Raw genomic sequence first — 23715 nt, 5'->3', positions numbered from 1 at the left:
TGGCATTTTTTGAAAAAAATCAAGCACTCATCTAGAGTATAATTTATTTTATGGGCCTAACTGAAAAAGAGCTGTGATTGAGAAATATTCCCAAGTATTTCAAGGAGTTTATCTGAAGTTCCATTTACATCTGTTGAAGATGGGTGAAATCGTGTTACCCTGTGGGGACAAAAAAATAAATCCATTTGATTTCCACACAATAATTCCAACTCTGAGTTGCATTGCGATTACAAAATTCTTTATTGGGTATTATTGCTACTAAATTTTTAACAAGGACTATCACATACTACATTCTTTGGCATGTGTAGTAAGTAAGCCCTACTGAACTCACTGGAATTTACACCAATATATGGGTTACAAACTAAGGAAAGCAAACTTTGGATGTAGGGATCACATAAGCTTATTCTGGAAATCAAGAAGGGCTTGTTTTATTAATACGTAGTGTGATTTGCACTTCAGTGGTGTGCTTAAATTAATCAAGTTACCAGAAATGATCAGAAGCTTTTCCTTGGACGTGCATTTTAATACATAGTATGGAGCCCCAGCATGCAATGCCCCACTTCAAGCTGCAACTCTATACATATACATTTGGGAGTAAACAATGGGGTTTAACTTCTGAGTCGATACATATTGCGTTGTACTGCAGCAAGTCTTGTGAAGTATATGGATACATAATATGGTGAAATGTTCTACCCTCTTGCTTGCCTTGTCCAGGTCTCACACACCCTGAGCTCACCCTACCCCCCCCCCATTCTTACCTATTGTATGCATAAGATCACATCCTTCTCCCTTCCCCCTAACAACTATAATCTCTCATAACACTTTTGTGTTTCTTACACATTCATTCTTGTGCTACTTGATTTGCAGTCTGGGCTTACAATAGTCAAGGAACACAAAACCGCCATTCACTTTTACAGGCCTCTAGGTTTCACAATCCATATGTTGGATCAGGGGCCTTTAATAGTTTAACTGCATTATTACCTATAAGATTTGCAAAATCAGTGGGCTGGTATGTCATACCCCACTGGTATGTCATATTCTTGGTTTAAAAAACACCAAATAAGTAATATATATGGTGTAAATTTATAAAACTATGTGCTGCAATGTGGCCAGGTGTAACTTACAGCCCAAGTTTCCTCAGTAAGTACATTTTCCCTGCCTATATGATATTCCCTGATCATTACAGCTGCACTTTGCCCATTGTACAATAATAAAACTTCATGTAGTGCATTTCAGGATTTCAGAGAGTGATACAGTTTATCCCATTGAGCCTTGCAACACCCTTGCAGGGTAGGCCAATATTATTACCCCCCTGTTGCACACGGCCTCAGGCTGAGAGAATAAAGACTTGCCTGATAGTGAATTTGTGGCTGAGATGGAATTTGAACTAGGAAGATTGCCCAGCTTTGCCATGGTTAGATAAGTTTCATATATTTTGAAGCCGATTATAATTATTTTTAATATAAAACCTTTGAATTATTAGTGAATCTTCAGAAGTCATGTGCTACAGAAAACTTTCTAGATTTTTTTTTAAGATCACCCTGAACTACAGAGGTTAGGAACTCTCATTAAATTACTTTAGGCCATGCGTAATGTGATAGTAGGAAATATGTGTTCACATGTAAAAACATATGGTATCCGAAAATATGCGGGATCTCCCAGTTTTGACGTAGAAAGGTTTTCAAAGTTAAAAATGCACTGTTGATTATTTCCTTTTCCTTTTGAAATATACAGTTGGTGTGTTTATATACAAAACACGCAAGTCCCTCCCTCCCCCTATTCTTATATCTCCTCCGGTTAACCTGGAAAGTACTTCCATCTTTCTAAAGTTTGGGAAGAATGGAACATTTCCCCCCTGCCCCTAACCCTGGAACAACCGGTAGTAGCCGCTTCCAACCCCTTCCTTGCCCCCCCCCCTCCTCCAGCCTTTTCTCTTTCCGCCCGGCTTTGTGTGTGTGAAGTTTGCGGCACATTGCAGATGAGCCCTTAGCCGCGAGAGAAGCCTATTGTTCCCCGCCAGGAACTGCTCGCTGGCAGTGCTGCCTTTTGCCATTTCGGAGCTGCCTTTTGCAGTGCCTCGGCCGGCCTGCGGGGTGCGCTGTGTCGCGATCTCGCCCAGGCAAGCAGCACGGCGGCCTCAGATCTTTTTGTCTGAGAGAGGAGAGAAGTGAATCCCGCTGCCGCCGCCGCCACCACCGCCGCCGCCGCCGCTGTACAGTGTGTGTGTGTATGTATGTGTGTGCGAGAGAGAGGGAGAGGGGAGATCTCATGGAGCCGCGTCTGTAATACACACACGCACACACACACACACTGTCAGTCCCTCACTCCAGCCTCCCCAACCCCCACCCTACCACAACACTAACCCAATTCATTGTGTGATCCAGCAGCACCATGTTGAGTCTCATGTGCAGGCTGGATCGGCTGGGTTCGTGGTGCTGAGAGAGGCAGGCAGGCAAGGCAGCGGCGGCGGCAAGAATTGCCGAGCGGTGGCCCCTCTCTCCCTCGCCGTGTGGAGGAGACAGGACTCGTAATTGCCACTCTCTCCGGGCTCCCTTATTCCTTTTAAACTTTTTCTCCCTTTCTCTCCTCTCGAAACAAGTCCCTCTCCATGGCTGATCCCCGGCCGAGCACAGGAGGAACCCGGGTCTCTTGAAAAAAAGGCGAGGAGGAGCCGCGGATTGTTGTTGTTTTTCTCTTGGATTTTTTTTTTCCTCCCCTCCCTCCACTTAAGGAGACAACCCCCCCCCCGGCCTCCTTTTTTTTTTTTTTTTAAAATCCGGGGGGCCGACATGGCAAATTCGACCGGGAAAAACCAACCCGACCACCGGAGAAAAGGACTGGCTTTCCTGGACGAGCTGCGGCAGTTTCACCACAGCAGAGGGTGAGCGAGAAGGAAAATGGGGAGATGGAAGGGGATGGTGGCGGCGGCGGCGGCGGGGGGAGGCTGTGCGAAGCGGCCGATTTTAACTTCCAGCCCCTTCCCTGAAGGACGAGGCGGCCCCCCGGCAGGGCAGGGCAGGGGGGCCGACTTGACAAGTTGTTTTTGTGGCGCTCTCCCCTCTCTCGGCAGGTCTCCTTTCAAGAAGATCCCCGTGGTGGGTGGGAAGGAGCTGGACCTGCACGCTCTCTACACCCGAGTCACCACTTTAGGCGGATTCGGGAAGGTGAGTGGAAGTTTTAATTCGCTTTCTCCTCCCCCAACTCTCTCGCCGCCCTCGGGGGGCCCGGCGGCGGGCTGGGGGGGGGGGGTCGGCGCCCGTCTTCCCCTCAAGCCGGGCTGGGAAGGGGGGGAAGGGGAAGGAGGAAGCAGGCAAGGCAGGTTGGTGCCTCGGCCTTGTTGGCGGAGAGCTGGAGCCCGGGCTGTGTGGGGGGGGGGTTGCCGCTTTTCCCCTCTAGATATTTATTTTGGGGGGGGGTCTGCTATCACCCCACGTCTCCTGGAGGGCAGGAGCGAGCGGGCAAGGCGGCGTGTGTGAGGCAGTTTCTTCCGCTTGCGGGTTGTGTGTGTGTGTGTGTGTGTGTGTGTGTGTCTCTTTCTCCCTCGCGCGCACAGAGAGGAGACTCCCGAGTGCAGTTTTAGTGCAACTCAAAATTAGCGGGCATGTTTAACATCGATAATCGGCACGGAGCTCGGGCTCGGAGATGATCCCGGCGGCCGTGGGGGGGACCAGGCGCTGCCCCGCCAGCCCTTCCCGGAGAGGAATAACAAAAGGGGCAGCCAAGGCGGTGTGTAATCAAATAGCCATCTTTAGGCTTCAAGGCTAGGGACAGAAAATGTAGGCCTCAAAAGAAAGGCCTCGGTGTGTCGCGGGAGCGGGCGGGCGGGCGGGCTCGGCGGGACGGGGCCCTGGCCCGGCGGGGGCGGCCCCCCCTCCCGACTCGGCCTGGCTCCTTTTCAACTTCTTGGGGTGGTTGGTTGTTTTTTTTTAACGGGCCGCGGGAGGATTTAAAAGCAAGGCGGCCGGAGAGACTCCCGATTGGTTATTGTCCAGGCAGCGAGGACAAAAACAAACCTCTCCACACCGAAATACAAAAAACCCTTTTTCTCGCTCCCCAATAAAATAAATGTTGTAAAAGGCGAGGGGAGGAGCGAGATGGGATCGCCACGGTTGCCTGTCTGGGCGAAATAGGGATCCCAGATCCGCTGGAAACAAATCCAGAGATCTTTCCCACATTTCTGGGGTTTTTCATGGCAGCCCTTTTTTTCTGAGGGTGGCGAGCGACGAGGTGGTGCATGTGTGTGGTTTTTGTGCATCTCAGTGTGTTGTTTTTGACAGGTATCTGAGAAGAATCAGTGGGGAGAAATTGTAGAAGAGTTTAACTTTCCCAGAAGTTGTTCTAACGCTGCCTTCGCTTTAAAACAGTATTACTTGCGGTAAGTGTTGATAAGGACTTCTGCAGCAGATGTGTGGAACATGGGGGTAGTAGCATTTTGCTCTTTTTAGGGTGTGAAAAATAAGCAAGATCTTCTCCTTCATTAAGACATTCCTTTTAAAAATTGCTGTTGTGTCTCTTGCCAGTTGAAAGTGCCTTTTGCTTTTGTTAAAGGCTATGATGTTTCTGGATTTGCATTATTTTTTATTTACTTCTGCCTGATGCCCAGTGTGTACAGATAGTAGTTGTAGGAAGCTTTTTATTGGTTATTTAACACTGATATCACAGTAAGGCTGGCTATATGAAGCAAATTCATTTTAGTTTTAGCAACTCAGTGTTTAATTGCAAAATAATTAAGTGACATTGCTTGTCTGTTTTTTAAGATGGAATGTTGTTTTACAATTATGTATTTTAAAATAAATGGTAAATGTATACATTCTTTGTCATCAAAGACTGCTATTGCTGAAGGTATGCTTTGGATTACATATAAATATGGGAGGGGACTGCATTTTTGAAATGTTGGTTCTATTAAGGGATTTCTGAAGTATTCTGTTGCTGTTACTTGATTTCCCCTCCCCCCAATCTTTAGCAATTTTAATTGATAAATGGTTTCATGTAGTATTTACTTGAAGTTCTATATTTTATAATGGAATTGTAGTAATTGTAATATGATGTTGTCTTTCAAATAATACAAATATTTATAGCCCGTGTTTGTAGATGTTTGTGTCAAGGAATCTATGTGAATTTTTGTTATTTTATTTTAAACAAGTTTAATATTTTGAGTTTATAATTAAACTTAAGATGCATATATTTTCATTTTTCTGTTAGTGTAGGTACAGTCTGCTCTGTTTTGTGACAGACAAGTTTTAATAATTTTAAAATCTAACTGTAGGGGATTTAGCACTCTGAATTAAGAAATGTAATTTTTGCAGGTGCACTTTCCATTGGTTGTCCTAGATTGACTTCCAGTTTAAAGCTGTAGAGTCACAGCAACAGTGTAGAAGTGGTTATTGAGTTACAAGGAAGTCTGGAAATCCTTAGGCAGAATCAGTTGGAATATAAAGTTGCTGTATACATGTTTGTGATGGCATATGCTTTTGTTAAAATTTGACTATAACAAGAAATTTCTTGTTTACAAGTGTGTATATGCACCTTTAATTTGTATCCACTTCTAAAGGGTTTGGATAAGGAAATCTTGATATTTTAAAGGATGTTTTGGGATGTGTTACGGATATTAAGTACTGGAAAAAGCTAATAGAGATACACTTAATAAAAAAACATAGTACATGCTTCTCTTGAGATTTCACTGTAATTCTCCCATATTACTCAAGTTTCAAATGAAACTGCAGCCAAAGTGTGGCACAGAGTTAATTCCTATTAGGAATACAGTCCTATACCCAGATCCCCACTGGGACTTATTTTTGAGCAGGCATGTATAAGATTCCATTGTAACTCATGTGTTAGATCATGTCATCTCTTTATTCCTGATATTCATTTCAGCAGACACACACCTGGACATACTTAAAAATCTAGCTTTTTATCGTTTTTGCTTTTGGGGGGCCCTTGTTAAAATACATGTGTGCCACTGCTGCACTAGGAAATGACTGTGATCTCTTTGTGATGTTTGGTTTTTTTTGGCTAACATATTGGCAAAAATAAACTTTATCTGCTGATGACTGTATAATAAACTCATAAGCATCAATAATTATTGTTTTTGAATTTATGCAGTCATTTTCATAATACTTCTGAACTTTTTTTTTTTTAAAGAGAATTTGAAGATTTTTATTTTCTCAGTTAGTATAGTATGAGCATCCTATGACTGATACAATTATTCGTTATAATCGATCTGGCTTTTAAAGTCTAAAAGGTGATTGATCTGGCTTTTAAAGTCTCCAGACCTACCTTTTACCTATAAAGAATTACCTTCCCAACTTTGGCCCCAGATTACTTATGCTGTGATTTTTTTCCTGTTATGGCTTTGCCTTGTAGGGATGTATAAATCTTTTTTTAAGCATCATATGTGGACGTACACTAGTTTGTAACTGCAGATTTTCATCTAGAGCACTGGTCTTTGTTTTATTAACATATTCATGAGGGGGCAGATATTAGCCCATTCTTGAACCAATGTCAACATTATCAAACTATTCCCCCACCCCCGCACCAGCCCAGATGTTTCCTTGCTTTTTTCTTGTTCATGATTTGAGCATGTTTGAAGTATCCTTCCAGACAGAATGATTTTGCAAGTTCCAGGTATACTGAATTGATGTGCTTCACACCTGTAAGCCACAAGGGGACTAGTCCTCAGGGTGGGTATTGCTTGTCCAGACATACTAGTATGATCAGTGCAGGAGAGTGAGTTCAAGCAAGTGACTGCAATAGTGGCTATGCTGCTAATAGGTCTGTGTTTTGCTGAGGAACCTTTTCACATCTGCTGGTTGAATAGCCATCTGCCATGGATGCTTTAGCTGAGATTCCTGCATTGCAGAGGGGTGGGCTAGATAACCATTGGGGTCCCTTCCAGCTCTACAATTCTATGATCACACAGTATTTGTGTTTCATGTTGCAGTCACTGAAAAATGTAGTATCTTCAACAACAAAAATGTTGTGAGCCCTCAAGTGGGTCTTAAAGCAGATATTGGTGTGATCATTGACAATTATCTATGAGAAGGTATTCACAAACACATGGCCTTATGGATATTGTGGTAATAGAAGCACAGATTTTGGCATTTCTAGTTGGTTAGAGTGAAATGGGAATAGAAGGCTTTGGTTTACATGTGGTGCAGGTCTCCCTAAGGAGGTGCAGGCAGTTTTCCAGGGAGTGTGATGGGGGCAGAAAATGAAGACATTAAAATAAAAATGGAGAAGCTTGAAGAAAATAATAATTGGAAGAGATAAATTTCCCTTTTCACATACTGAATAGGAAAATTTCTTTAAAATTGTTTTTAGTATCCATCAAACACTGATCTAATTATTTAAGTAAGGTGGATTGAGTCCTATGTGCAATAATCTTGTTTAATAATTTGCTTTTAAACGCTTCACTGTTTTTTAAAATGTCGAATTAGTGTTATTTATGTAAGATTGGTAATGCAGCCGGTGTATAAATAAACCCAACAGTTATCAGTCAGTGATACCTGTTGGGTTTCTATATGGGAAGCCCATGTTAAAATTTCTTCTCACCTATGGAGATAATTGGTTGGCACTAAGCAAGGCGTTTTATGTTAACCAAACCTAGCCTAACCTTTTTATTTATTTTACTTCTCCTTATTTCATCCTCACAACAACCCTGAGAAATGATGACTAGCCCAAGGTCACCCAGTGAGCATCATGGCTGACTGGATATTCAAACCCTAGTCTCCTAGGTCATAGTTCAGTACTCTAACCATTGTACCACACTCACCCTCTAACAGACATTCTCTCAAAACAGACCTTTGAGGTAGATGCTGCTCTGAGCTTTTTGGAGAAGGGGCAGAATATAGCAAACAGTAGAATAAATGTTGGCTTGGCTTACTAATCAGCCATTAAAAAAGTAGCTACCCCTGTATTCTCTGGCATGCAAAGGGGCTTGAGAGACTGGTACAGTATTATATTTGTGCAGGGTATGGTGAAAGTAGAAACATAGAATTGTAGAGCTGTCCAGAGTGGCTGGGACAACCTAGTAAGAAGGGCAGGGTACAAATATATTATTATTATTATTATTATTATTATTATTATTATTATTATTATTGGCAGGGTACAAATATTATTATTATTATTATTATTATTATTATTATTATTATTATTACTACTACTACTACTACTACTGGAGGTGAAGGGACCACAAGGGTCAACTAAGACACCATGAGTCTCTCCCTCTGCTTGGAAGGGACTCCTGCTGTTCTTATCTGCTCAAAACCTACAGTGGAACTGAGGCTTCTGGAGCAGGGATCTGTTTGGTGCTGGATTCCCACTTTGTCAGAGGGCTGACAGAGGTCTTGGGGATCTTTCTCCTTGTGAGCTGGCAAGTGAATTTGTGGGTGCCTCTGAAGAAATAATGGAAAGATGGCTGACATCTTTATTCTGATATAACAACAACATCTAACTTACTGTTTCCATCCTGAAATTATCCCTGTGAGGATCTGTAAACCTGTGTAAATGACTTCTGGGGAATCGCTGTTCACAACTTAAGAAGGCATTTACTTGTCACTTTTCTATTCATCATTTATGTGGGCATCCAGTCTCAGACAGTCAGCTGGTGCTAAAGCAATACACAAAGTTAATAGATGCCCAGATAGTTGTTTAGATGACTTGACCACTGTATTCTGTGCTCTAGTAACTTCCAGATAGGATTACTAGAATGCACCTATGTGGGGCTACCCTTGAAGGCAACTCAGAACCTTCAACTGTTCCAAAATGCAAGAGCCAGATTACTGGCTGGGCTAATATTTACAACTCCCATAACTCCTGTTTAAAAGAGCTGCACTGGTTGCTGGTTTGTTTCTGGACCTGACTCAAGGTACTCATTGTTTAAAGCAAGAACTCAAATATTTGGAAGGCTTTCTACTTCCCTACATACCCTCTCAGATGTTAAGATGAGGGAGTCCTCTTGGTAGTTGTGTGAGCCTCAGATGTTCAGGGAGAGGTAATCTTAATGAGGCATTATCTGTGGCAGTCCCTAAGCTGTGGATCTTACTTCTGAGCAGAAAAGTCTTAACAGAGCACAGTTTTTAAAAGTGGTATAAAAACCCAGCATTTCAAAAGCATTAACTTTCATGGCCTAAAGTCCTCTTCATCATATACATAAAGGGACTGGATAATAGCATAGATGTAAGGGTGGTTGTTTGTGTTTTAAAAGGAAACACCTCAGTGGAAATTACATTTTTAAGTGATGCACCTTAGTGTTTTCCATGATACTATACAGGGAAGAAGAAATCAATGGTAGCTGTTGAGACACTGGTTTACAAAATTACTATTTTCTCTGCCCATCCAGATTAATGAGTTTTAGGACAGCCACTTTGTGATTTGTAGAGTGGCATTCATAGGAATCCTAGATGCTATAGATTGCATTGTTAGCAGTGTTCTCATTTTAATAAAAAGATTTACCTGGTTTGTTGCATTGGTGCCTATGGCCTGGTTTGTTCATAACAGTGATCCATGGTTTGTTTAGGAAACCACATATTAATCACACATAGTCCCACAGACCGTGAAACAAACCGAGGTTTGTTTGATTTCCAACTATTCTTGTTTTGTTCCTTTGTAACGGCACCCACTCCCAGTGGTCTAAACCACTGAGCCTCTTGGACTTGCTGATCCGGAAGGTTGGCAGTTCGAATCTGTACAACGGGGTAAGTTACCGTTGCTCTGTCCCAGTTCCTGCCAACCCAGCAGTTCAAAAGCATACCAGTGTGAGTATGCAGTGGGAAGGTAAGCAGCGTTTCTGTGTGCTCCGGCACTTGTCACAGTGTCCCGTCGCGCTAGAAGTGGCTTAGTCATGCTGGCTACATGACCCAGAAAGCTGTCTGTGGACAAATGCCTGCTCCCTCGGACTGAAGCAAGACAAGCACCGCACCCCATAGTCACCTTTGTAGCTTGGTGGGCATCTGGGTAGGATATCCAAACCATAATTAAGGAAGGGTGTCGGATTCACATGTAATGCCAAGCCGTAGTTAAAACAAACTAAAAGTTCCTTAGCCAACAACAAACCATGACTTCAGATTCTTGTTTGTTGGCAGTAATTAAACCATAGTTTGTGCATGGTTTAGATGATCCACCAAACCATGGATAGGGTTATGTGTGAAGCAGGCATTTCCATTCATTGAACAGATCCTTACAGACAGTCAACTTAATGTAGAAAATGCACTGTTGGTATAACTGGTGCCATAGAAGTAGGTGTTAGTGGTCGGTTAGTTTCTGTATAAGATCGTATTCAGATGTCTTTTGTACTATATCCAGGGTGTGTTGTATAGAATAGATGCTAAAGGTAAGGTAAAGGCACTGTGGTCTAAACCACCAAGTTTCTTGGGCTTGCTGTGGAATTGATGAAGCAGAACTTGACTGTAGGGTGGCAGTAGGTGATGTTTTGGTGATATCTCTGAAATTGTTCCTCACTATTTGTCCAAATGATTAAAACATAATTAGTGTATCTGAGATATACCACTGGGTTAACTGCTAGTTAAAACACATATTACACAGTCTGCTATGAAGATGTTGGTATATGTTGTTGCACATGTGCCCATTGTGGTACTGTGGGTTTGTAGGGATGGGTATCTCAACTTGAAACAATAGTATGTAAAGAGGATGATATGTGAATGTTCTGGGGTGATGTTGACTGTATTTCTTTGCCAGGGAAGGTAGTTCTGATATCCCAAAGCCCATCATCATTGTGATGTTTGTATATAATAATTCTATTTCCACAGTTGCTGAGACGGTTTCCTGTGGAAGTTGTCTAATAGAGTTAAGTTTGTTAAGGAAGTCTGTGGTGTCTTTAAAAAGCTTGTTTTGGCACCAGTTATGAAAACCAGACTTTCACTAGGGTCTATGGATTTTTTCTCCTTATTACAAAACCTGTTGAAGGAAATTAAGGGGTGACTTTTTAAAATGATGCTGTTGAGGCATTTACTAGCAGCATTTACTAACAACACAGAAAGAGCTGCTCTTAAATACTTGTCATCCTTCAATCCATCTCAGCATCTGACAAAGCTGGCTTTTACCAGGCAATCAAGCTGGCTGCCAGATTACCCCATATAAAGTCAGTGTAATGTGTAGTGTAGCCAGAATCCTATATAGTACAAAGTTAAAAACAACTCACAGGAAGACAAACTGCAGTAACAAGCTCTCAGTAACTAACAAACAACAGCTATGAGAAAGTGAATGTTTTCACTAAAGAACATTGGCAACGAAGTCAGTTGTGGAAGCAGGTAAATGGCTATGGTTGCCAACCTTCTTACTCCAGTAGGGCTACTATGCCTATGATAATAAACAGAAGAGTAACAAGTAGCATTTACCTATCGCTGCCTCCCTTTGCTGTGTATGGTTTCAACTGTTACATAAACATCTGTCAAACATCTTGCAAAGTTGTCCAGCTAGAACATGAAGGCTGGCAATTGTTGGTCTTGCAGTAGGCTTCACTAGTTGTCTTTATGACACTGGAAATTGGGAACACCCTTTCCTCCGCACCTGTTGGAGGGCTGCTTGTGGGGAGGTAAGGCTAGTGATCCCAGGACAGGAATCAGCAATAGTCAGCATCTGCAACACACAGCCTTTCCTTCGATTCTCAGTAGATGCTAATGAGTGATTAATACTGGGTGCTGCCATCTAGTCTCTTCCAGTTCCTTTGCCTCAGCTTCACTCTGCCTGATGGAGAGTGTAATGACTGAAAATATAATAACATCTCCCATGAGAGTAGTTGCAGGGAAACTTCTACTGTGATCCTGCAGGACAAAAGCCATCAAGTGTGTTTGGGCAGTAGTAGGAATGGTTGGATCAGAGACCCTGGCATTAACCCTACCCCTTTCTATACAGTGCAGATAGGCACTGCAACCAACAGTTAAACAGTATAACCGGGGCACTGTTTTCATGGGGAGCAGGGAAAAGCACATAAAAGACTGAAATATTTTCAGTAGTCATGGATGGAATTATCAACTCTTCTTTTCCTTCCTTTCCCATGTAGGGTGCTTTGTCCCTTCATCTCTAGTTGAAGGAGTCAAACTCAGAATCTTGTGTGTGTGTGAGGCAAAATATATTTAAAGATTCTTGGAAGAAAAGTGTTAGAACAACAAGTAGAGGAATAACATATTGCTGAGTTAAAGCCCTTTGTGCAAAGTGTCCTTTCTCCATAGTTCCCATAATCAGAATCCCCTTGTATGCTTGACAGGAGGCCAGAGAAATATAGCCTCCTGGTGTACATCATATAGTGTTATGGGCTCTGTGGAAGAGATTTTATATACAGGTCTGGGTGTGCTATGATTTGAGTGCAGAGTTATTCAGAATCCTATGCTTTGTCACAATAGTGTGCACAGAGTGAGGACAGTGTGAGTTCATTAGGGCTGTTTTAAATCAGATCAATACTTTTGCTGGCATAACCTTTTACCAGCGTAATAACCAGGAGAGGGGCCTGAAGGTGTTTAGGACTTCCTTCCCTGACTTGCTCCTAATGCCACCCGTATTTGGTCCCTCTATTGGTGGAGCAAGCAGTGAGAATTTGTCAATATATCCCTGACATCATGTATGCATCAAGACCCCACTCTGATATACCTTCAGCCAGTGCAGTTTGAGCGTAGGAGTGTGCCGTTGGTATACATATAGTGAGCTCGTGAGTTGGTCTTTATGTAGACCACGTCTTTAAGAAGTTAAACAAAAGACCACATATTAACATGCTCCGGACTTCAGCATTTTAATTGCATCATATTAGTGTTAAACTAAACAATTCTTCCTAAAATTGCTTTCATTAGCAGGTGCTTAGAATGAGAAGGGCTGACCAAGGTGTCCTTTAATATCCAAACATTTCAGGCCAATAACCGTGTGTGTATGAAAATTGCTTCAGTAACCTCATCAGATTTCCAACATGTTACAAGATGATCAAACACCTCACTGAATTTTCAACACATTCCTCTTTATAGATGATTTCGCTTTCTTCGTGTGTGTGTGTGTGTGAGAGAGAGAGAGAGAGAGAGAGATTTATTAATATGAACAAGCTTTGACAGTTGCATTCTCACAATGAGGTAGTGGGTTTCAGCTTTATTTAAAATTGGATATAGAAGATTGGATGCTCTCAGCATTTTAAAAATTCAGTTTTACATTCTGTTTCCCACCTAAAAAGTTAAACAAAAGAGGTTCTAGTTTAACTATATTGCATTGCACTTCCTGGCAGATGTGGTAATTTTATGATTTGTGGAAGTGTAGTGAGCAGTCAGAAGCCAAAGTGTCAGTAACCATTCATGGACTGTACCTGTTCTTGTGATGTGAGCAGCAGCAGTTAATATAATTCCTCTGAACTGGACTTTAGGTCTGATGTTTAAGCTTTGCTCAGTTATATTAGCAAAGTGAATTACAAATAGTTGAAGGATTATAAATAAATGAAGGATTTTAAAGAAACAGTGCTGCTGGGAAGCATGCTTTTACATGTTTTGTTATTTGGTAAAAAAAATAATAGCATGGGAATGTGAAGGTTGGGAGAAGGTTTCCAGATTAAACGTGTTTTGTGTTTGTTTTTAATGTGGTGATTATTGAGGTCCAGCCCTATAAAGGGTTGTTAACTTATTCATGCATAAAGCTCCATTTATAGGCCTTCAGGTGAGAATCAGAATCTACAGAAGAGTGTTTATGATCATGTTCTGATTCATTAGCCATACATTTTTAAACTCCAGTTTTTTGCGTTTGTTTTTAATGTCATGATTATTGAGGTCCAGCCCTATAAAGAGTTGTTAACTAATTCATGCTTAAAGCTCCATTTGTGGGCCTGCAGGTGAGAATCAGAGACTACAGAAGAATGTTTATTATCAGGTTCTGATTCATTAGCCATACATTTTTAAACTTCAATTTTTTGTGGCTTGGTGGCTGGTCCTAGGAATGTTTTGAATTGGCACAATTGTACTAGCAATTGCCTGTGGACTAGGGTGCTCAACACGTCACTAAGTTAATACTTTGTGGCTTGGTGTTAACATTAGTTTAATACGGATAGGATTGTTTTTCTTTGCCACTCTTCAGTCTTGTTTTGAAAAGCCATGTTTGGCACAGTTGCACTGGTGGTGTTACTTTCTTGAGTTGTTGAAGCAATAGTGTCCCAGGCATTTGCTGTGCTAGCGCAAAATTGCAGCTAGTACTGTGATTTGGTGAGAAAGAGAGCTGTTCATTCTTGAAAGTATCCATCTTGGATTGGACTCTTAGCCTTCAGCCAGAATTTATCTTCTGAATTTGCAGATGTTCTGCATTGCAACAGCCACTACAGCACCAACAGAATGAAGATAAAGCTAAGATTTGCTTTCAGAAATCCAGTGCTTCAGCTCCCAGCTTGAGCATTCTATAACCCTTAGGTTGTAAGCCAACTTTGCTTCTCCCCAAAAGCAACAACTCAAGAAAGCTTTGAGACATCCACTTAAGTGGTATACAAATTGTTAAAATAATAATACTGATAGCATTGATGCAGCAACTCAAAACAGTATAACAAAAGTGGTCTTCTACCAACAGATAAAACAAAGCAACAGTAAACAGTGACTTTTTGATTGTAGACATGTCCAGTTTCCCACAACAAAGGAAGCAGGCATGTGTCTGCTTGTATTGGGTTCCCTGAGCCTAATCCTATGCCTTGCAAAAGAACTGAGTTGATAGGTGGATGTTTGATCAAAATAAATATAAGCGAACGGTTTCAGGGTTGGGAAGGGATGTATGAAATCAGCTATGTGATTTGCAACAGGAGTAGCTAACCTATGGCTGTCCAGATATTGTTGGACTGCAGCTCTCATCATCGCTGACCATTGGTTGTGCTGACTAAGATTGATGAGAGTTGGGAGGCTGAACAACATCTGCAGGGTTACTAGTTACTCACCCCTACCTTACTGAGTATAGAAATAACTTGCTTTTCTTTTGTACCTGCAGCAGTAAGTGTGGATTTATTTTTTAGGCTTTCAGGGAAATCTAAAATATAAATACAGTATTGAATTATTATAGTTGAACTTGGTTTAACCATTTCCAGTGGCAGTTTACTATATAAAACTTAGGAAAAACAAGATTATAGTAAGAAAGTTGTGGGAGATATAATAATAGTAAAAATGCTAGAACCAAACTGAGGACATAGTGATCAAATTCTTTAGCATGGAACATTAGGTTTTGGTTAGCTAGGAATTGAGTAATACATTGTCAAATGAACTTTATGTTTAAATGTGGAAAGGTAAATCCTGATCCTACAGTGAATTCCTGCATCGTGCAAATGCCCTTATAAAGCAGGTGGTTTTATAATGTGTCTGTGGTATATGAACTGAAAATAGCAAATATATATGCATTTTAATAAAAGCAGCCCCACATTTACCCAGGATAGAGATGTCAGGACTCAAGCATGAAATTGAAAATGTTGTTGTTGTTGTTGTTGTTGTTGTTATTAAATTTCTATACTGTTCTTCATCGGAGGATCACAGGGTGGCTTACAAATATAAAACACAGAAATGCATAACATAGTAAGAAACAAAAACAATATCCCCCTTTCAGTAGTTGGTCTCCTGATTTCAGACTGCTTCTCTCCCCTCTGCCCATTAAAAATCTAGCGCATGAATACCACTATATCGACCTGTATGTGCCCTGTGCCCCAGACTGTGTTCTGGTGTTCAGGTAGAATGTGTGTGTTTCATTATGGTATGTGGCTTATTTCTATGAATTGCTCCTTCTTGCTTGTGCTACAATATTCTCTGCCCCTGCCACCTCACTGCTTCCTGTCTCTTTGCTTAATCTCTTCTTGCCTGCTGCCACTTCTGCTTCCATGCTTCGGTGGCTGAAACAAACATCCCCAGTAAATGTATTTGAGGAATCCATGGTGTAGTTGAAGATGGCTTTTCTGAACTTGTTGTCTGCTACATGTAATGCACTGTTTCAAGAGGAAAAATGTCCCTAGTCAGTGCATCTAGGTAGCATTGGTGGCACTGGTGACTAACATAGTAATCTCACTACTTTGTGTCAATTGGCGTTTAAAAGTTAATTTACATGGGAGGAAGTAAATGAACAGTGGGTGGAGGGAATATGCTAGTAGTACCTGTTTTCTTACAAACCATAGTGTTTGGTTATGTAGACGGGCCTTTAAGGGTGCAATCCTATATCCATTTATCTGGTCAGTGATCCCCATTGAACTTGCTGCAGCTTAAATCTATATAGACATGAATAGGATTAAACATAAAGGATTTTGCATCACAGGGGTGATACTTCTAAATGGTACTGTGCCATGTTGCACATGAAAAGTTTCTTATACAGTTCAGTAGTTATAACTACTGGTAGTAACTATGGTGGAGTTTGATCTTGCAAGTGTACCTGGCAGGATGTAGCTGGCATACTGCTGGAATTGTTGTCAAAAATAGTAATATTTTTGAAAAAAATGTTTGACAACCCACCTTGATTTTCTTCATCCTCACTTTATTCCCTCCTTCTTTCCCTTTCACTCAATATTTAACATTTCATTTAGATTGCAAGGCTGTTGACAGGGCCTTCTCTTGACCTAGCATCTTTAGGCATTTAATAATAGTAAGTAAAGTGCCACGCTTTCTCCAAGCATGAAATGGAGACACTTTGTAAGTAACAGGTAATAGGCAGTGTGAGGTAGAAGGACAAATATTTTAATCCCCACTCTCTGCCTTCCATGGAGTACATGTACAGTACTACATAGACAAAAGCAATGTAAGCTTTGAGAACGTAACTGTAGTTTGAAGTGATGTACATGAATCCATTGTAACATGAAATAAGGGATGTAACACTTTTTCTTGTGACTCTTTACATGTCTGCACTACAGATTAAATTGATTAGACCCAGTTTTGAGGTGTTGATGTAAACATAAAGCCCCAAGTGACTTGAGACCTAGATATATGATAGCGTGCCCACCCCCTTGTATTATACAGTATGGGCACCTAGATTGTTGGAATGGAGGACTTCCCCTAGTCCACTGGTGAGTATTGTTCATTTTCTTTGAACTTAAGATAGGGCCTTCTCAGTAATTGCACCCTGATCCTAGAATTCTCCTCCCCTTGAGGGCACAGTTGACCTAATTGCTGATGGTTGTAAATCAGGAATGTAAACAACATATCCCCCCTCCCATTCCAAACCATTCATGATGTGACTTTCATTATGAATAAGAAATATCAATTGATTTACAGCATATAGTGTGGTTATTTGTGTGATAGTTGCAGTCCGGGTCAGTGTAGTGTTTACCATTAGGTCAAAGCCTTAGTTCAGTGGTGAGGAACCTTATAAGCCCAAGGGCTACATTCCCTTCCGTGGGCCCTATACCCGCAGTGGGTGTTGAAAATTAGCCATGTGTGGTGCATTTTGCACTGGACTATCTGCCACTTGTGACTAAGTGAAGATGCCTGGGTGCCAGGAGGGCGCCTACCATCTGGAGGTGCACGCCTGAGGATCGTTGGGTGTCGACTGTTTTCACACACTAATACTACATCCTGTAGAATTCTGTTGGTTATATTTTATCAGCACAATCAGAATGAATCTCAGGAACCAAAATACTTATTCTGTGCAGCCTGAGCAGGAGCAATGGACAACATTATAGTTAATTGTTGTAGCTTGTCTTCACTTATGCTACCCCATTGTCCTGCTCACAGTTGTGAAGAATATTCTTAAGGTATGAGTGGTCCATGTCACCATTAAGAAAAAGAGGTAGAAATAGGGCAGTATATATGTTGGCTGTCCCTGGATAAAGTGACCTTTCTTCCTCAGGTAATCGAAGTTCTTAACCTAGCTCAAGGTGGTCATCTAAACTTGCCAGATGTTGAACTGATAGTCAGTTCATCATTTGAAAAATAAGACACTGGAGCCGTCTTGCCCAAAAATGGCAGCTAGACATTCCATTTTGGCAACTGTAACCCTAGTTTATGATCCACTTGGCACCTAGTTTATATATCTGAGATTCTAACACTGCTAATGAAGGAGGTAGGGCTTTGTACAGTAGGCTAGTTTCTACACACACTCTTCTCTAAGCTCCATCCAGGCAAGCAAGGACCCACTCCAGGCAGGTGAAAATACTTGTGGGTGCAAAGCAGAGCCATTGAGACATGTGACATGGGGAGAGGGGTGTGGCAGTGGAGGGATTGTGAGCTGAGGAGAGTCCTGTGGGCCAGATGGTGAGAATCAGAGGGCTGAATTTAGTCATTGGGCTTAAGGTTCCTCACTGCTGGGGCCTTACGTCTCTGTTCCTGGGATCCAAATCCAAACTAAAGGTGCTTGTATAAGAATCTGTAAAGTTGAAACTGAAGTTCTTCTATATGTCATGGTTGCAGCCATGTTCGTTTGTTCACAGCTGCCCTGTTAATGTCTAAAGCAGGGAGAGCAGGAGTCTTAATTTTTTCAGCAAACCATTTGTATTGCTGATGGAGAGCTGACCTTACCTTGCTTTATTGCTTGTAGCACTTTCCTTCCAGTCTGGCTCACTTCCTACAGCATAGCAGGGCTAGATGAGAATGCCTCCAGCGATGGAGCATGTGGAGGTAAGATGAGGAGAATGCTGAGGGATCCTTACATATCCAAATTTTGTTGTAAAGCAACAACTTGAATTTGAACAAGTCAAAATTTGAAGAGCAAGAATGGCTGTACCAGTCTTTCAGTTTCGCCTTAACAAAATAATGGTGTCTGGTTACTTTTTCCCCAGTACAGTGGTACCTCGGGTTAAGTACTTAATTTGTTCCGGAGGTCCGTTCTTAACCTGAAACTGTTCTTAACCTGAAGCACCACTTTAGCTAATGGGGCCTCCTGCTGCTGCCGCGCCGCCAGAGCACGCTTTCTGTTCTCATCCTGAAGCAAAGTTCTTAACCCGAGGTACTATTTCTGGGTTAGTGGAGTCTGTAACCTGAAGCATATGTAACCTGAAGCGTATGTAACCCAAGGTACCACTGTACAGTTTTTCTTTGGGACAAATTTGTACAGCACCATAAGAAAACAACAAAATTATTAGAAGTCTAGCAACGTTTCCTAGTGAAAAGATGTTAATATGTGTAGTTGGGCTTATTATGTAGTTATTAGCATGAGAGCAGCTTCCATAAATGTGAAAATGGAAATACATTAGAGAAAATTGGCTGACTAGAGTATTACAGGTAGATGTAGCTGAGATCAACGGTATGAAATTTAACAAAGGAGAGTTTAAACCAAGAAATAGGGCAGTAGTTTAAAAGCAGGTTCTACTGAATTGTGAAATGAAATTGCAAGCAAAATGTTACTGACTATGGGACATAAAATTACACTGGACATATCACAAGCCATTCTTTTGCATGAAAATGGACTTAGAGTATACACATTGTAGGAGTGATTTAATGAATTATTCCTTTTTGCATATTTTTGTTTTTAGGTTAACTCTCTAAAGCATTGAATTAGATTTGTTACATGCTTCCCAAATATGTGTGATATTTCTGCCTATATGGAATAAGAATGGATGTCTTTCCCGCATAGCCTGTTATAACCAAGGCTATCTTTGAGCCCCCTGTCACAACTTAATTGGTATAGGACAGCAGCATGCTAATTATAACTGCACATGTGAGCCTAGTTAAAGTTTTGACTGGAATAATTTTTTTCTTCATGAATTGATAGGGGAAAACAAATGAAAAACTAGTATGGCTTCATAGTGCCAGCTGACATGTATTCTTGTAGCACAAGGACCAATTATTTGATTGGAAGAAATTAGTGGTGAGCAACATACTGCCTCTTGAGATAACTTCTTAGTTATTTTTTAAAGGCCTGGTTTGCGTAACATGGAAAGCCAAACTATGGCTTTACCAGGATCTCACAAATATTCAAGATTGCTGTTGTCTGAACATGCACTTATGGGATTGTTACTACTATAGCCCATGCTTTTCAATCCTAATCTTTAGTGGTGTCTCAAGCTCTTAAGTCATTTGGAGGGGAGTTGTTCCTTTCTCTCTGCCTAGGCATAGTAGGAAAATATTTTGAATCTAGTAACATTTTACTTCCCTTGAACATTTCTTATTGATTATGATATGGCTTCTTGATGGTAAACCTGTTTTCAGTATATAGATATATACACACACCTGATTTTAGCAAGGCTTTTTAGTGTTTTGATATTTCAAAATGTCAAAATTTACGTGAAAGGTTTATCCTAGATGTTGGATAAGCCCAGTTAGTAGTGATATCACTGAAGCAACAGTTGATAATGTAACTGGCACACATTGTTGCTCTGTCTTTGGGCAAAGGTGAGATAGAATGGAATGAATTCTTATTATTGCTGCTGCTGTTTTATTTGTATGGAATTTATGTTGCTTGGTCTTTAATATTATTATTCATTTTTTATTTTAATTTTGTGCATTTCTGTCCTGGGGCATTTGGGCAGTCTGTAAATATGGCAAATAAACTGATTTGGCTGCATTCTTCAACATACTTACCTACAATACTTCTGAATACTGTACTGTAAACATCTGTGGGATCACATTGTATTTATTTCAACTTGCTACATTGTACATTTGAAACCAACTAAAGTAAGATGACATGTTCTTGGGCCATGTTAGTTGACCAGGGGCATGAGGCTGGTCTTATAGACAAATTTATAACTTCTTACCCTCGTTGATAATTATTTTTCTTTAAGTTTTTGTAGAATACTTTCCATTTAATGAATTTGCTGAGTTTTTCAGCTTACGATTAGCAGGAAAAATATTCAGCATTGAACTAAGAGCTTTTGGCAGAGATAGATATATTTGATCAGATTTCATTGCTTATGGAAAAAATATAAAAACTTTTAGGAGACAGGAAATGAATGTATGGCAGAGAACTGAGACAGCTAACATTGTGTTCTTCAGATGTTTTGAACTACAACTCCCATCAGTTTCAGCATCATAATAATCAAGGATGATGAAAGCTGTAGTCTTCAACCTCCAGAGGGCTTAATGTTGGATACCCTGGGAAAGAATATTGCATAAGATACTGCATTACAAGAAATGGGGGGGGGGGTCAATGGGTAAATTTATGTTATATTGTAACAGGCATATACAATATCAGAATGTTAAAAAATAAGTCCTAGAAGCAATTTACTGTGATTAATAGATTATTATTGTAATCGAGTTGTTCAGCTCAAGCTATAGTTTTTTAAATTTATATACAGTCTCTATGAAATCAGTTGGTTTGTGAAGTGTATAGTGTGTGAGAGATATTATTTTATTGTTTTCCTCACTCTTGTCCAGCCCATGATGACAGAGCCTCTTCCTTAAGAGTACAGAATAAACCTTTATTGAGGCAGAAAAGAGAGAGGGGCTGAGCATCGGCTCCGACTAGATGACAGGAAAGGTGAGGCCAGTCAGACTAGAAGCAATGGTCTAAGGAGTTCAAACTCAGGGCAAGGAGTTCAGAACTTCACGGAAGCAGTGGAGTTGTCCCAGTGAGTTGGCAGGCCCCTCTCTTCCCACTGCCACACTTTTTAAACAGTGGGACAAAGTGAGCTGACTCATAAGACTCTTGTGCCTTGCAAGACTATTGAGCAAACTTACGATGACTGTGGTTATTATCAAGTTTCATGTTTATTACTTCAAATGAACTTGCATTGAAGCTATAGTCCTACTTCCAAGTAAATTTGCTTAGGATCACTGTCAGGTTCTGTAATGCTAGTAAAGGTAAAGGGACCCCTGACCATTAGATCCAGTCATGGCCGACTCTGGGGTTGCAGCGCTCATCTCGCTTTATTGGCCGAGGGAGCCGGCGTACAGCTTCCGGGTCATGTGGCCAGCATGACCAAGCTGCTTTTGGCGAACCAGAGCAGCACACGGAAACGCTATTTACCTTCCCGCTGGAGCGGTACCTTTTTATCTACTTGCACTTTGACGTGCTTTCGAACTGTTAGGTTGGCAGAAGCTAGGACCGAGCAACAGGAGCTCACCCTGTTGCGGGGATTTGAACCGACGACCTTCTGATTGGCAAGTCCTAGGCTCTGTGGTTTAACCCACAGCGCCACCCGCGTCCCACATCTATAATGCTACATGATTACAAATGCTGGTCTTTGAATAGCCTCACTGTCTATCACTGTGTTTTAGTGTGACGTAAAATTTATTTACTTTGAGATGGTATATTCAAGTAGTTAGTTTTGCTGGGACATGTCTTGGAAAACTAATTTTGCTTAGAACGTACTTATTTCTAACCCTTAGTAAATTATCACTGCTGCTATATTGGGTTAGTAAGCTAGTCAGTGCTGGGTCATTTCAGGGTAATTAATGTGAGATTGTTTAATACTGATTTTTGGCTAGCCAAAAGGTTTTCAAGGCTTTGTAACTGTAGCAAAACAGGGAAACCTTGGAAAAACTGGAGAATAAAATGTGTTGTCCTGTAAAATCTTCATTTCCTACCTCCTTTTAGCTTATTCTGTAACATACATGCTTTTAGAAGTTTTACAGTGTAATCATATGCATATTTCTTCAGAAGTAAAGTGTAGCTTGCTTCAGAGAATTGTATATAGGACTACAACCTTCAGATAATACTAAAACTACCAGTAAGATCAAATGGGCCTTTGTAGCATTTCCAAATGCTGCTGAACGTACTTATTTCTAACCCTTTTTCCACATAATGCATATGTCTTATTATGAGAGTCCAGTGTACTCTCAGATATAATGGGACTTATGGGAGCATTAATGTATTACATTATCATGAGAGGGGCTTCCTTCTCATCTTCATACATACCTGCATTTAAGGTTTATAACTGAAAAATGCTAATTAATATAAAATGTAACTGTTGCTTTTATTAGTGAACTCTTGAAGATTGTTTTCTTTGCTCGGTTCTTCTGCACAGTATTCCTTAAGACTCTTGATGGGAAAAGATTCTGCGTTCAGAAGCATTTTAATATTCAGCTGCTGCACTAATGTAAAAGTTTCTTTGGTGTGTTTGGTGGTCCAAGAACTTTGGCTCCAAGCAAGGCTATTCTGATTTTGTGAGATCCTTCTGTTCCATTGAAACATACTGTAATTTTTGTTTTTTGTTTTTTAAAAAACCCTTCTGTGTTTCTAACAGTTATCTGAAAGGGTTTGGAAAACAAATCTATATGATATACCGTACCATGGGGCCCATGCTTTATACTAGTTTCCAGTACAAATTTACTAGAATATTATATAGTATAATATAATAGTAAATTGGGACAAAAATGTCTACAACACACCACAATTAAACATTTCTCCTTTAATGTTTAGAGGCTTTATAATTGTCCGTTTATGTTTCATATGTCTTATTAAAATTTCTATTGTCAGTTCATGTCAATGAGATCAGAAAAATATCCCTACTAATGCCAATGATGATTAAGTCCAGTCAAAGGTGACTATAGGTGTGGCGCTCATCTCGCTTTCAGGCCAAGGGAGCCGGCGTTTGTCCACAGACAGCTTTCTGGGTCATGTGGCCAGCATAAATAAACCACTTCTGACACAACGGGACACCGTGATGGGTGCCAGGACACACAGAAGCGCTGTTTACCAATGCCAATGAACATGCTCATTGATCTATGCAAAGGTGAATTAACACAGTGGCTTCTAAAGCGACAAACTTGAATCCAGCTCCTGCCATTGTTAACTAGCTAAGAAGATCATTTTATAACTTAGTTCTTGCTCCATAAAGTAAACTACAGTCCAATTTTGTGTGATTTTTTTAGTTACTTTCCCTTTATTACCAGTTGTTGGCCTCCACAGAATTAATGT

The 23715-nt window shown here is 40.8% G+C and overlaps 1 protein-coding gene across 3 annotated transcripts in view; it reads left to right on the top strand.

Moving 5' to 3' along the window:
- ARID2 (AT-rich interaction domain 2) overlaps positions 1 to 23715 on the top strand; it is a 104807-nt gene that overhangs the window by 9516 nt on the left and 71576 nt on the right. For 2 of the 3 annotated variants that reach the window (XM_081877784.1, XM_081877782.1), the window contains exons 2-4: positions 2600 to 2881; positions 3071 to 3164; positions 4278 to 4375. In XM_081877784.1, the coding sequence (XP_081733910.1) occupies positions 2790 to 2881; positions 3071 to 3164; positions 4278 to 4375 (284 nt within the window). In that variant the 5' untranslated portion in view covers positions 2600 to 2789. Of the gene's footprint in view, positions 1 to 2599; positions 2882 to 3070; positions 3165 to 3588; positions 3727 to 4277; positions 4376 to 23715 lie in introns of those variants that run through there. The other variant, XM_081877783.1, reaches the window with a different exon arrangement.

This window comes from Podarcis erhardii (assembly GCF_964252035.2).
Source record: "Podarcis erhardii genome assembly, chromosome: 10".
In the NCBI taxonomy this organism is placed as follows: Eukaryota; Metazoa; Chordata; class Lepidosauria; order Squamata; family Lacertidae; genus Podarcis; species Podarcis erhardii.
This window is presented reverse-complemented; position numbering and strand designations above follow the sequence as displayed.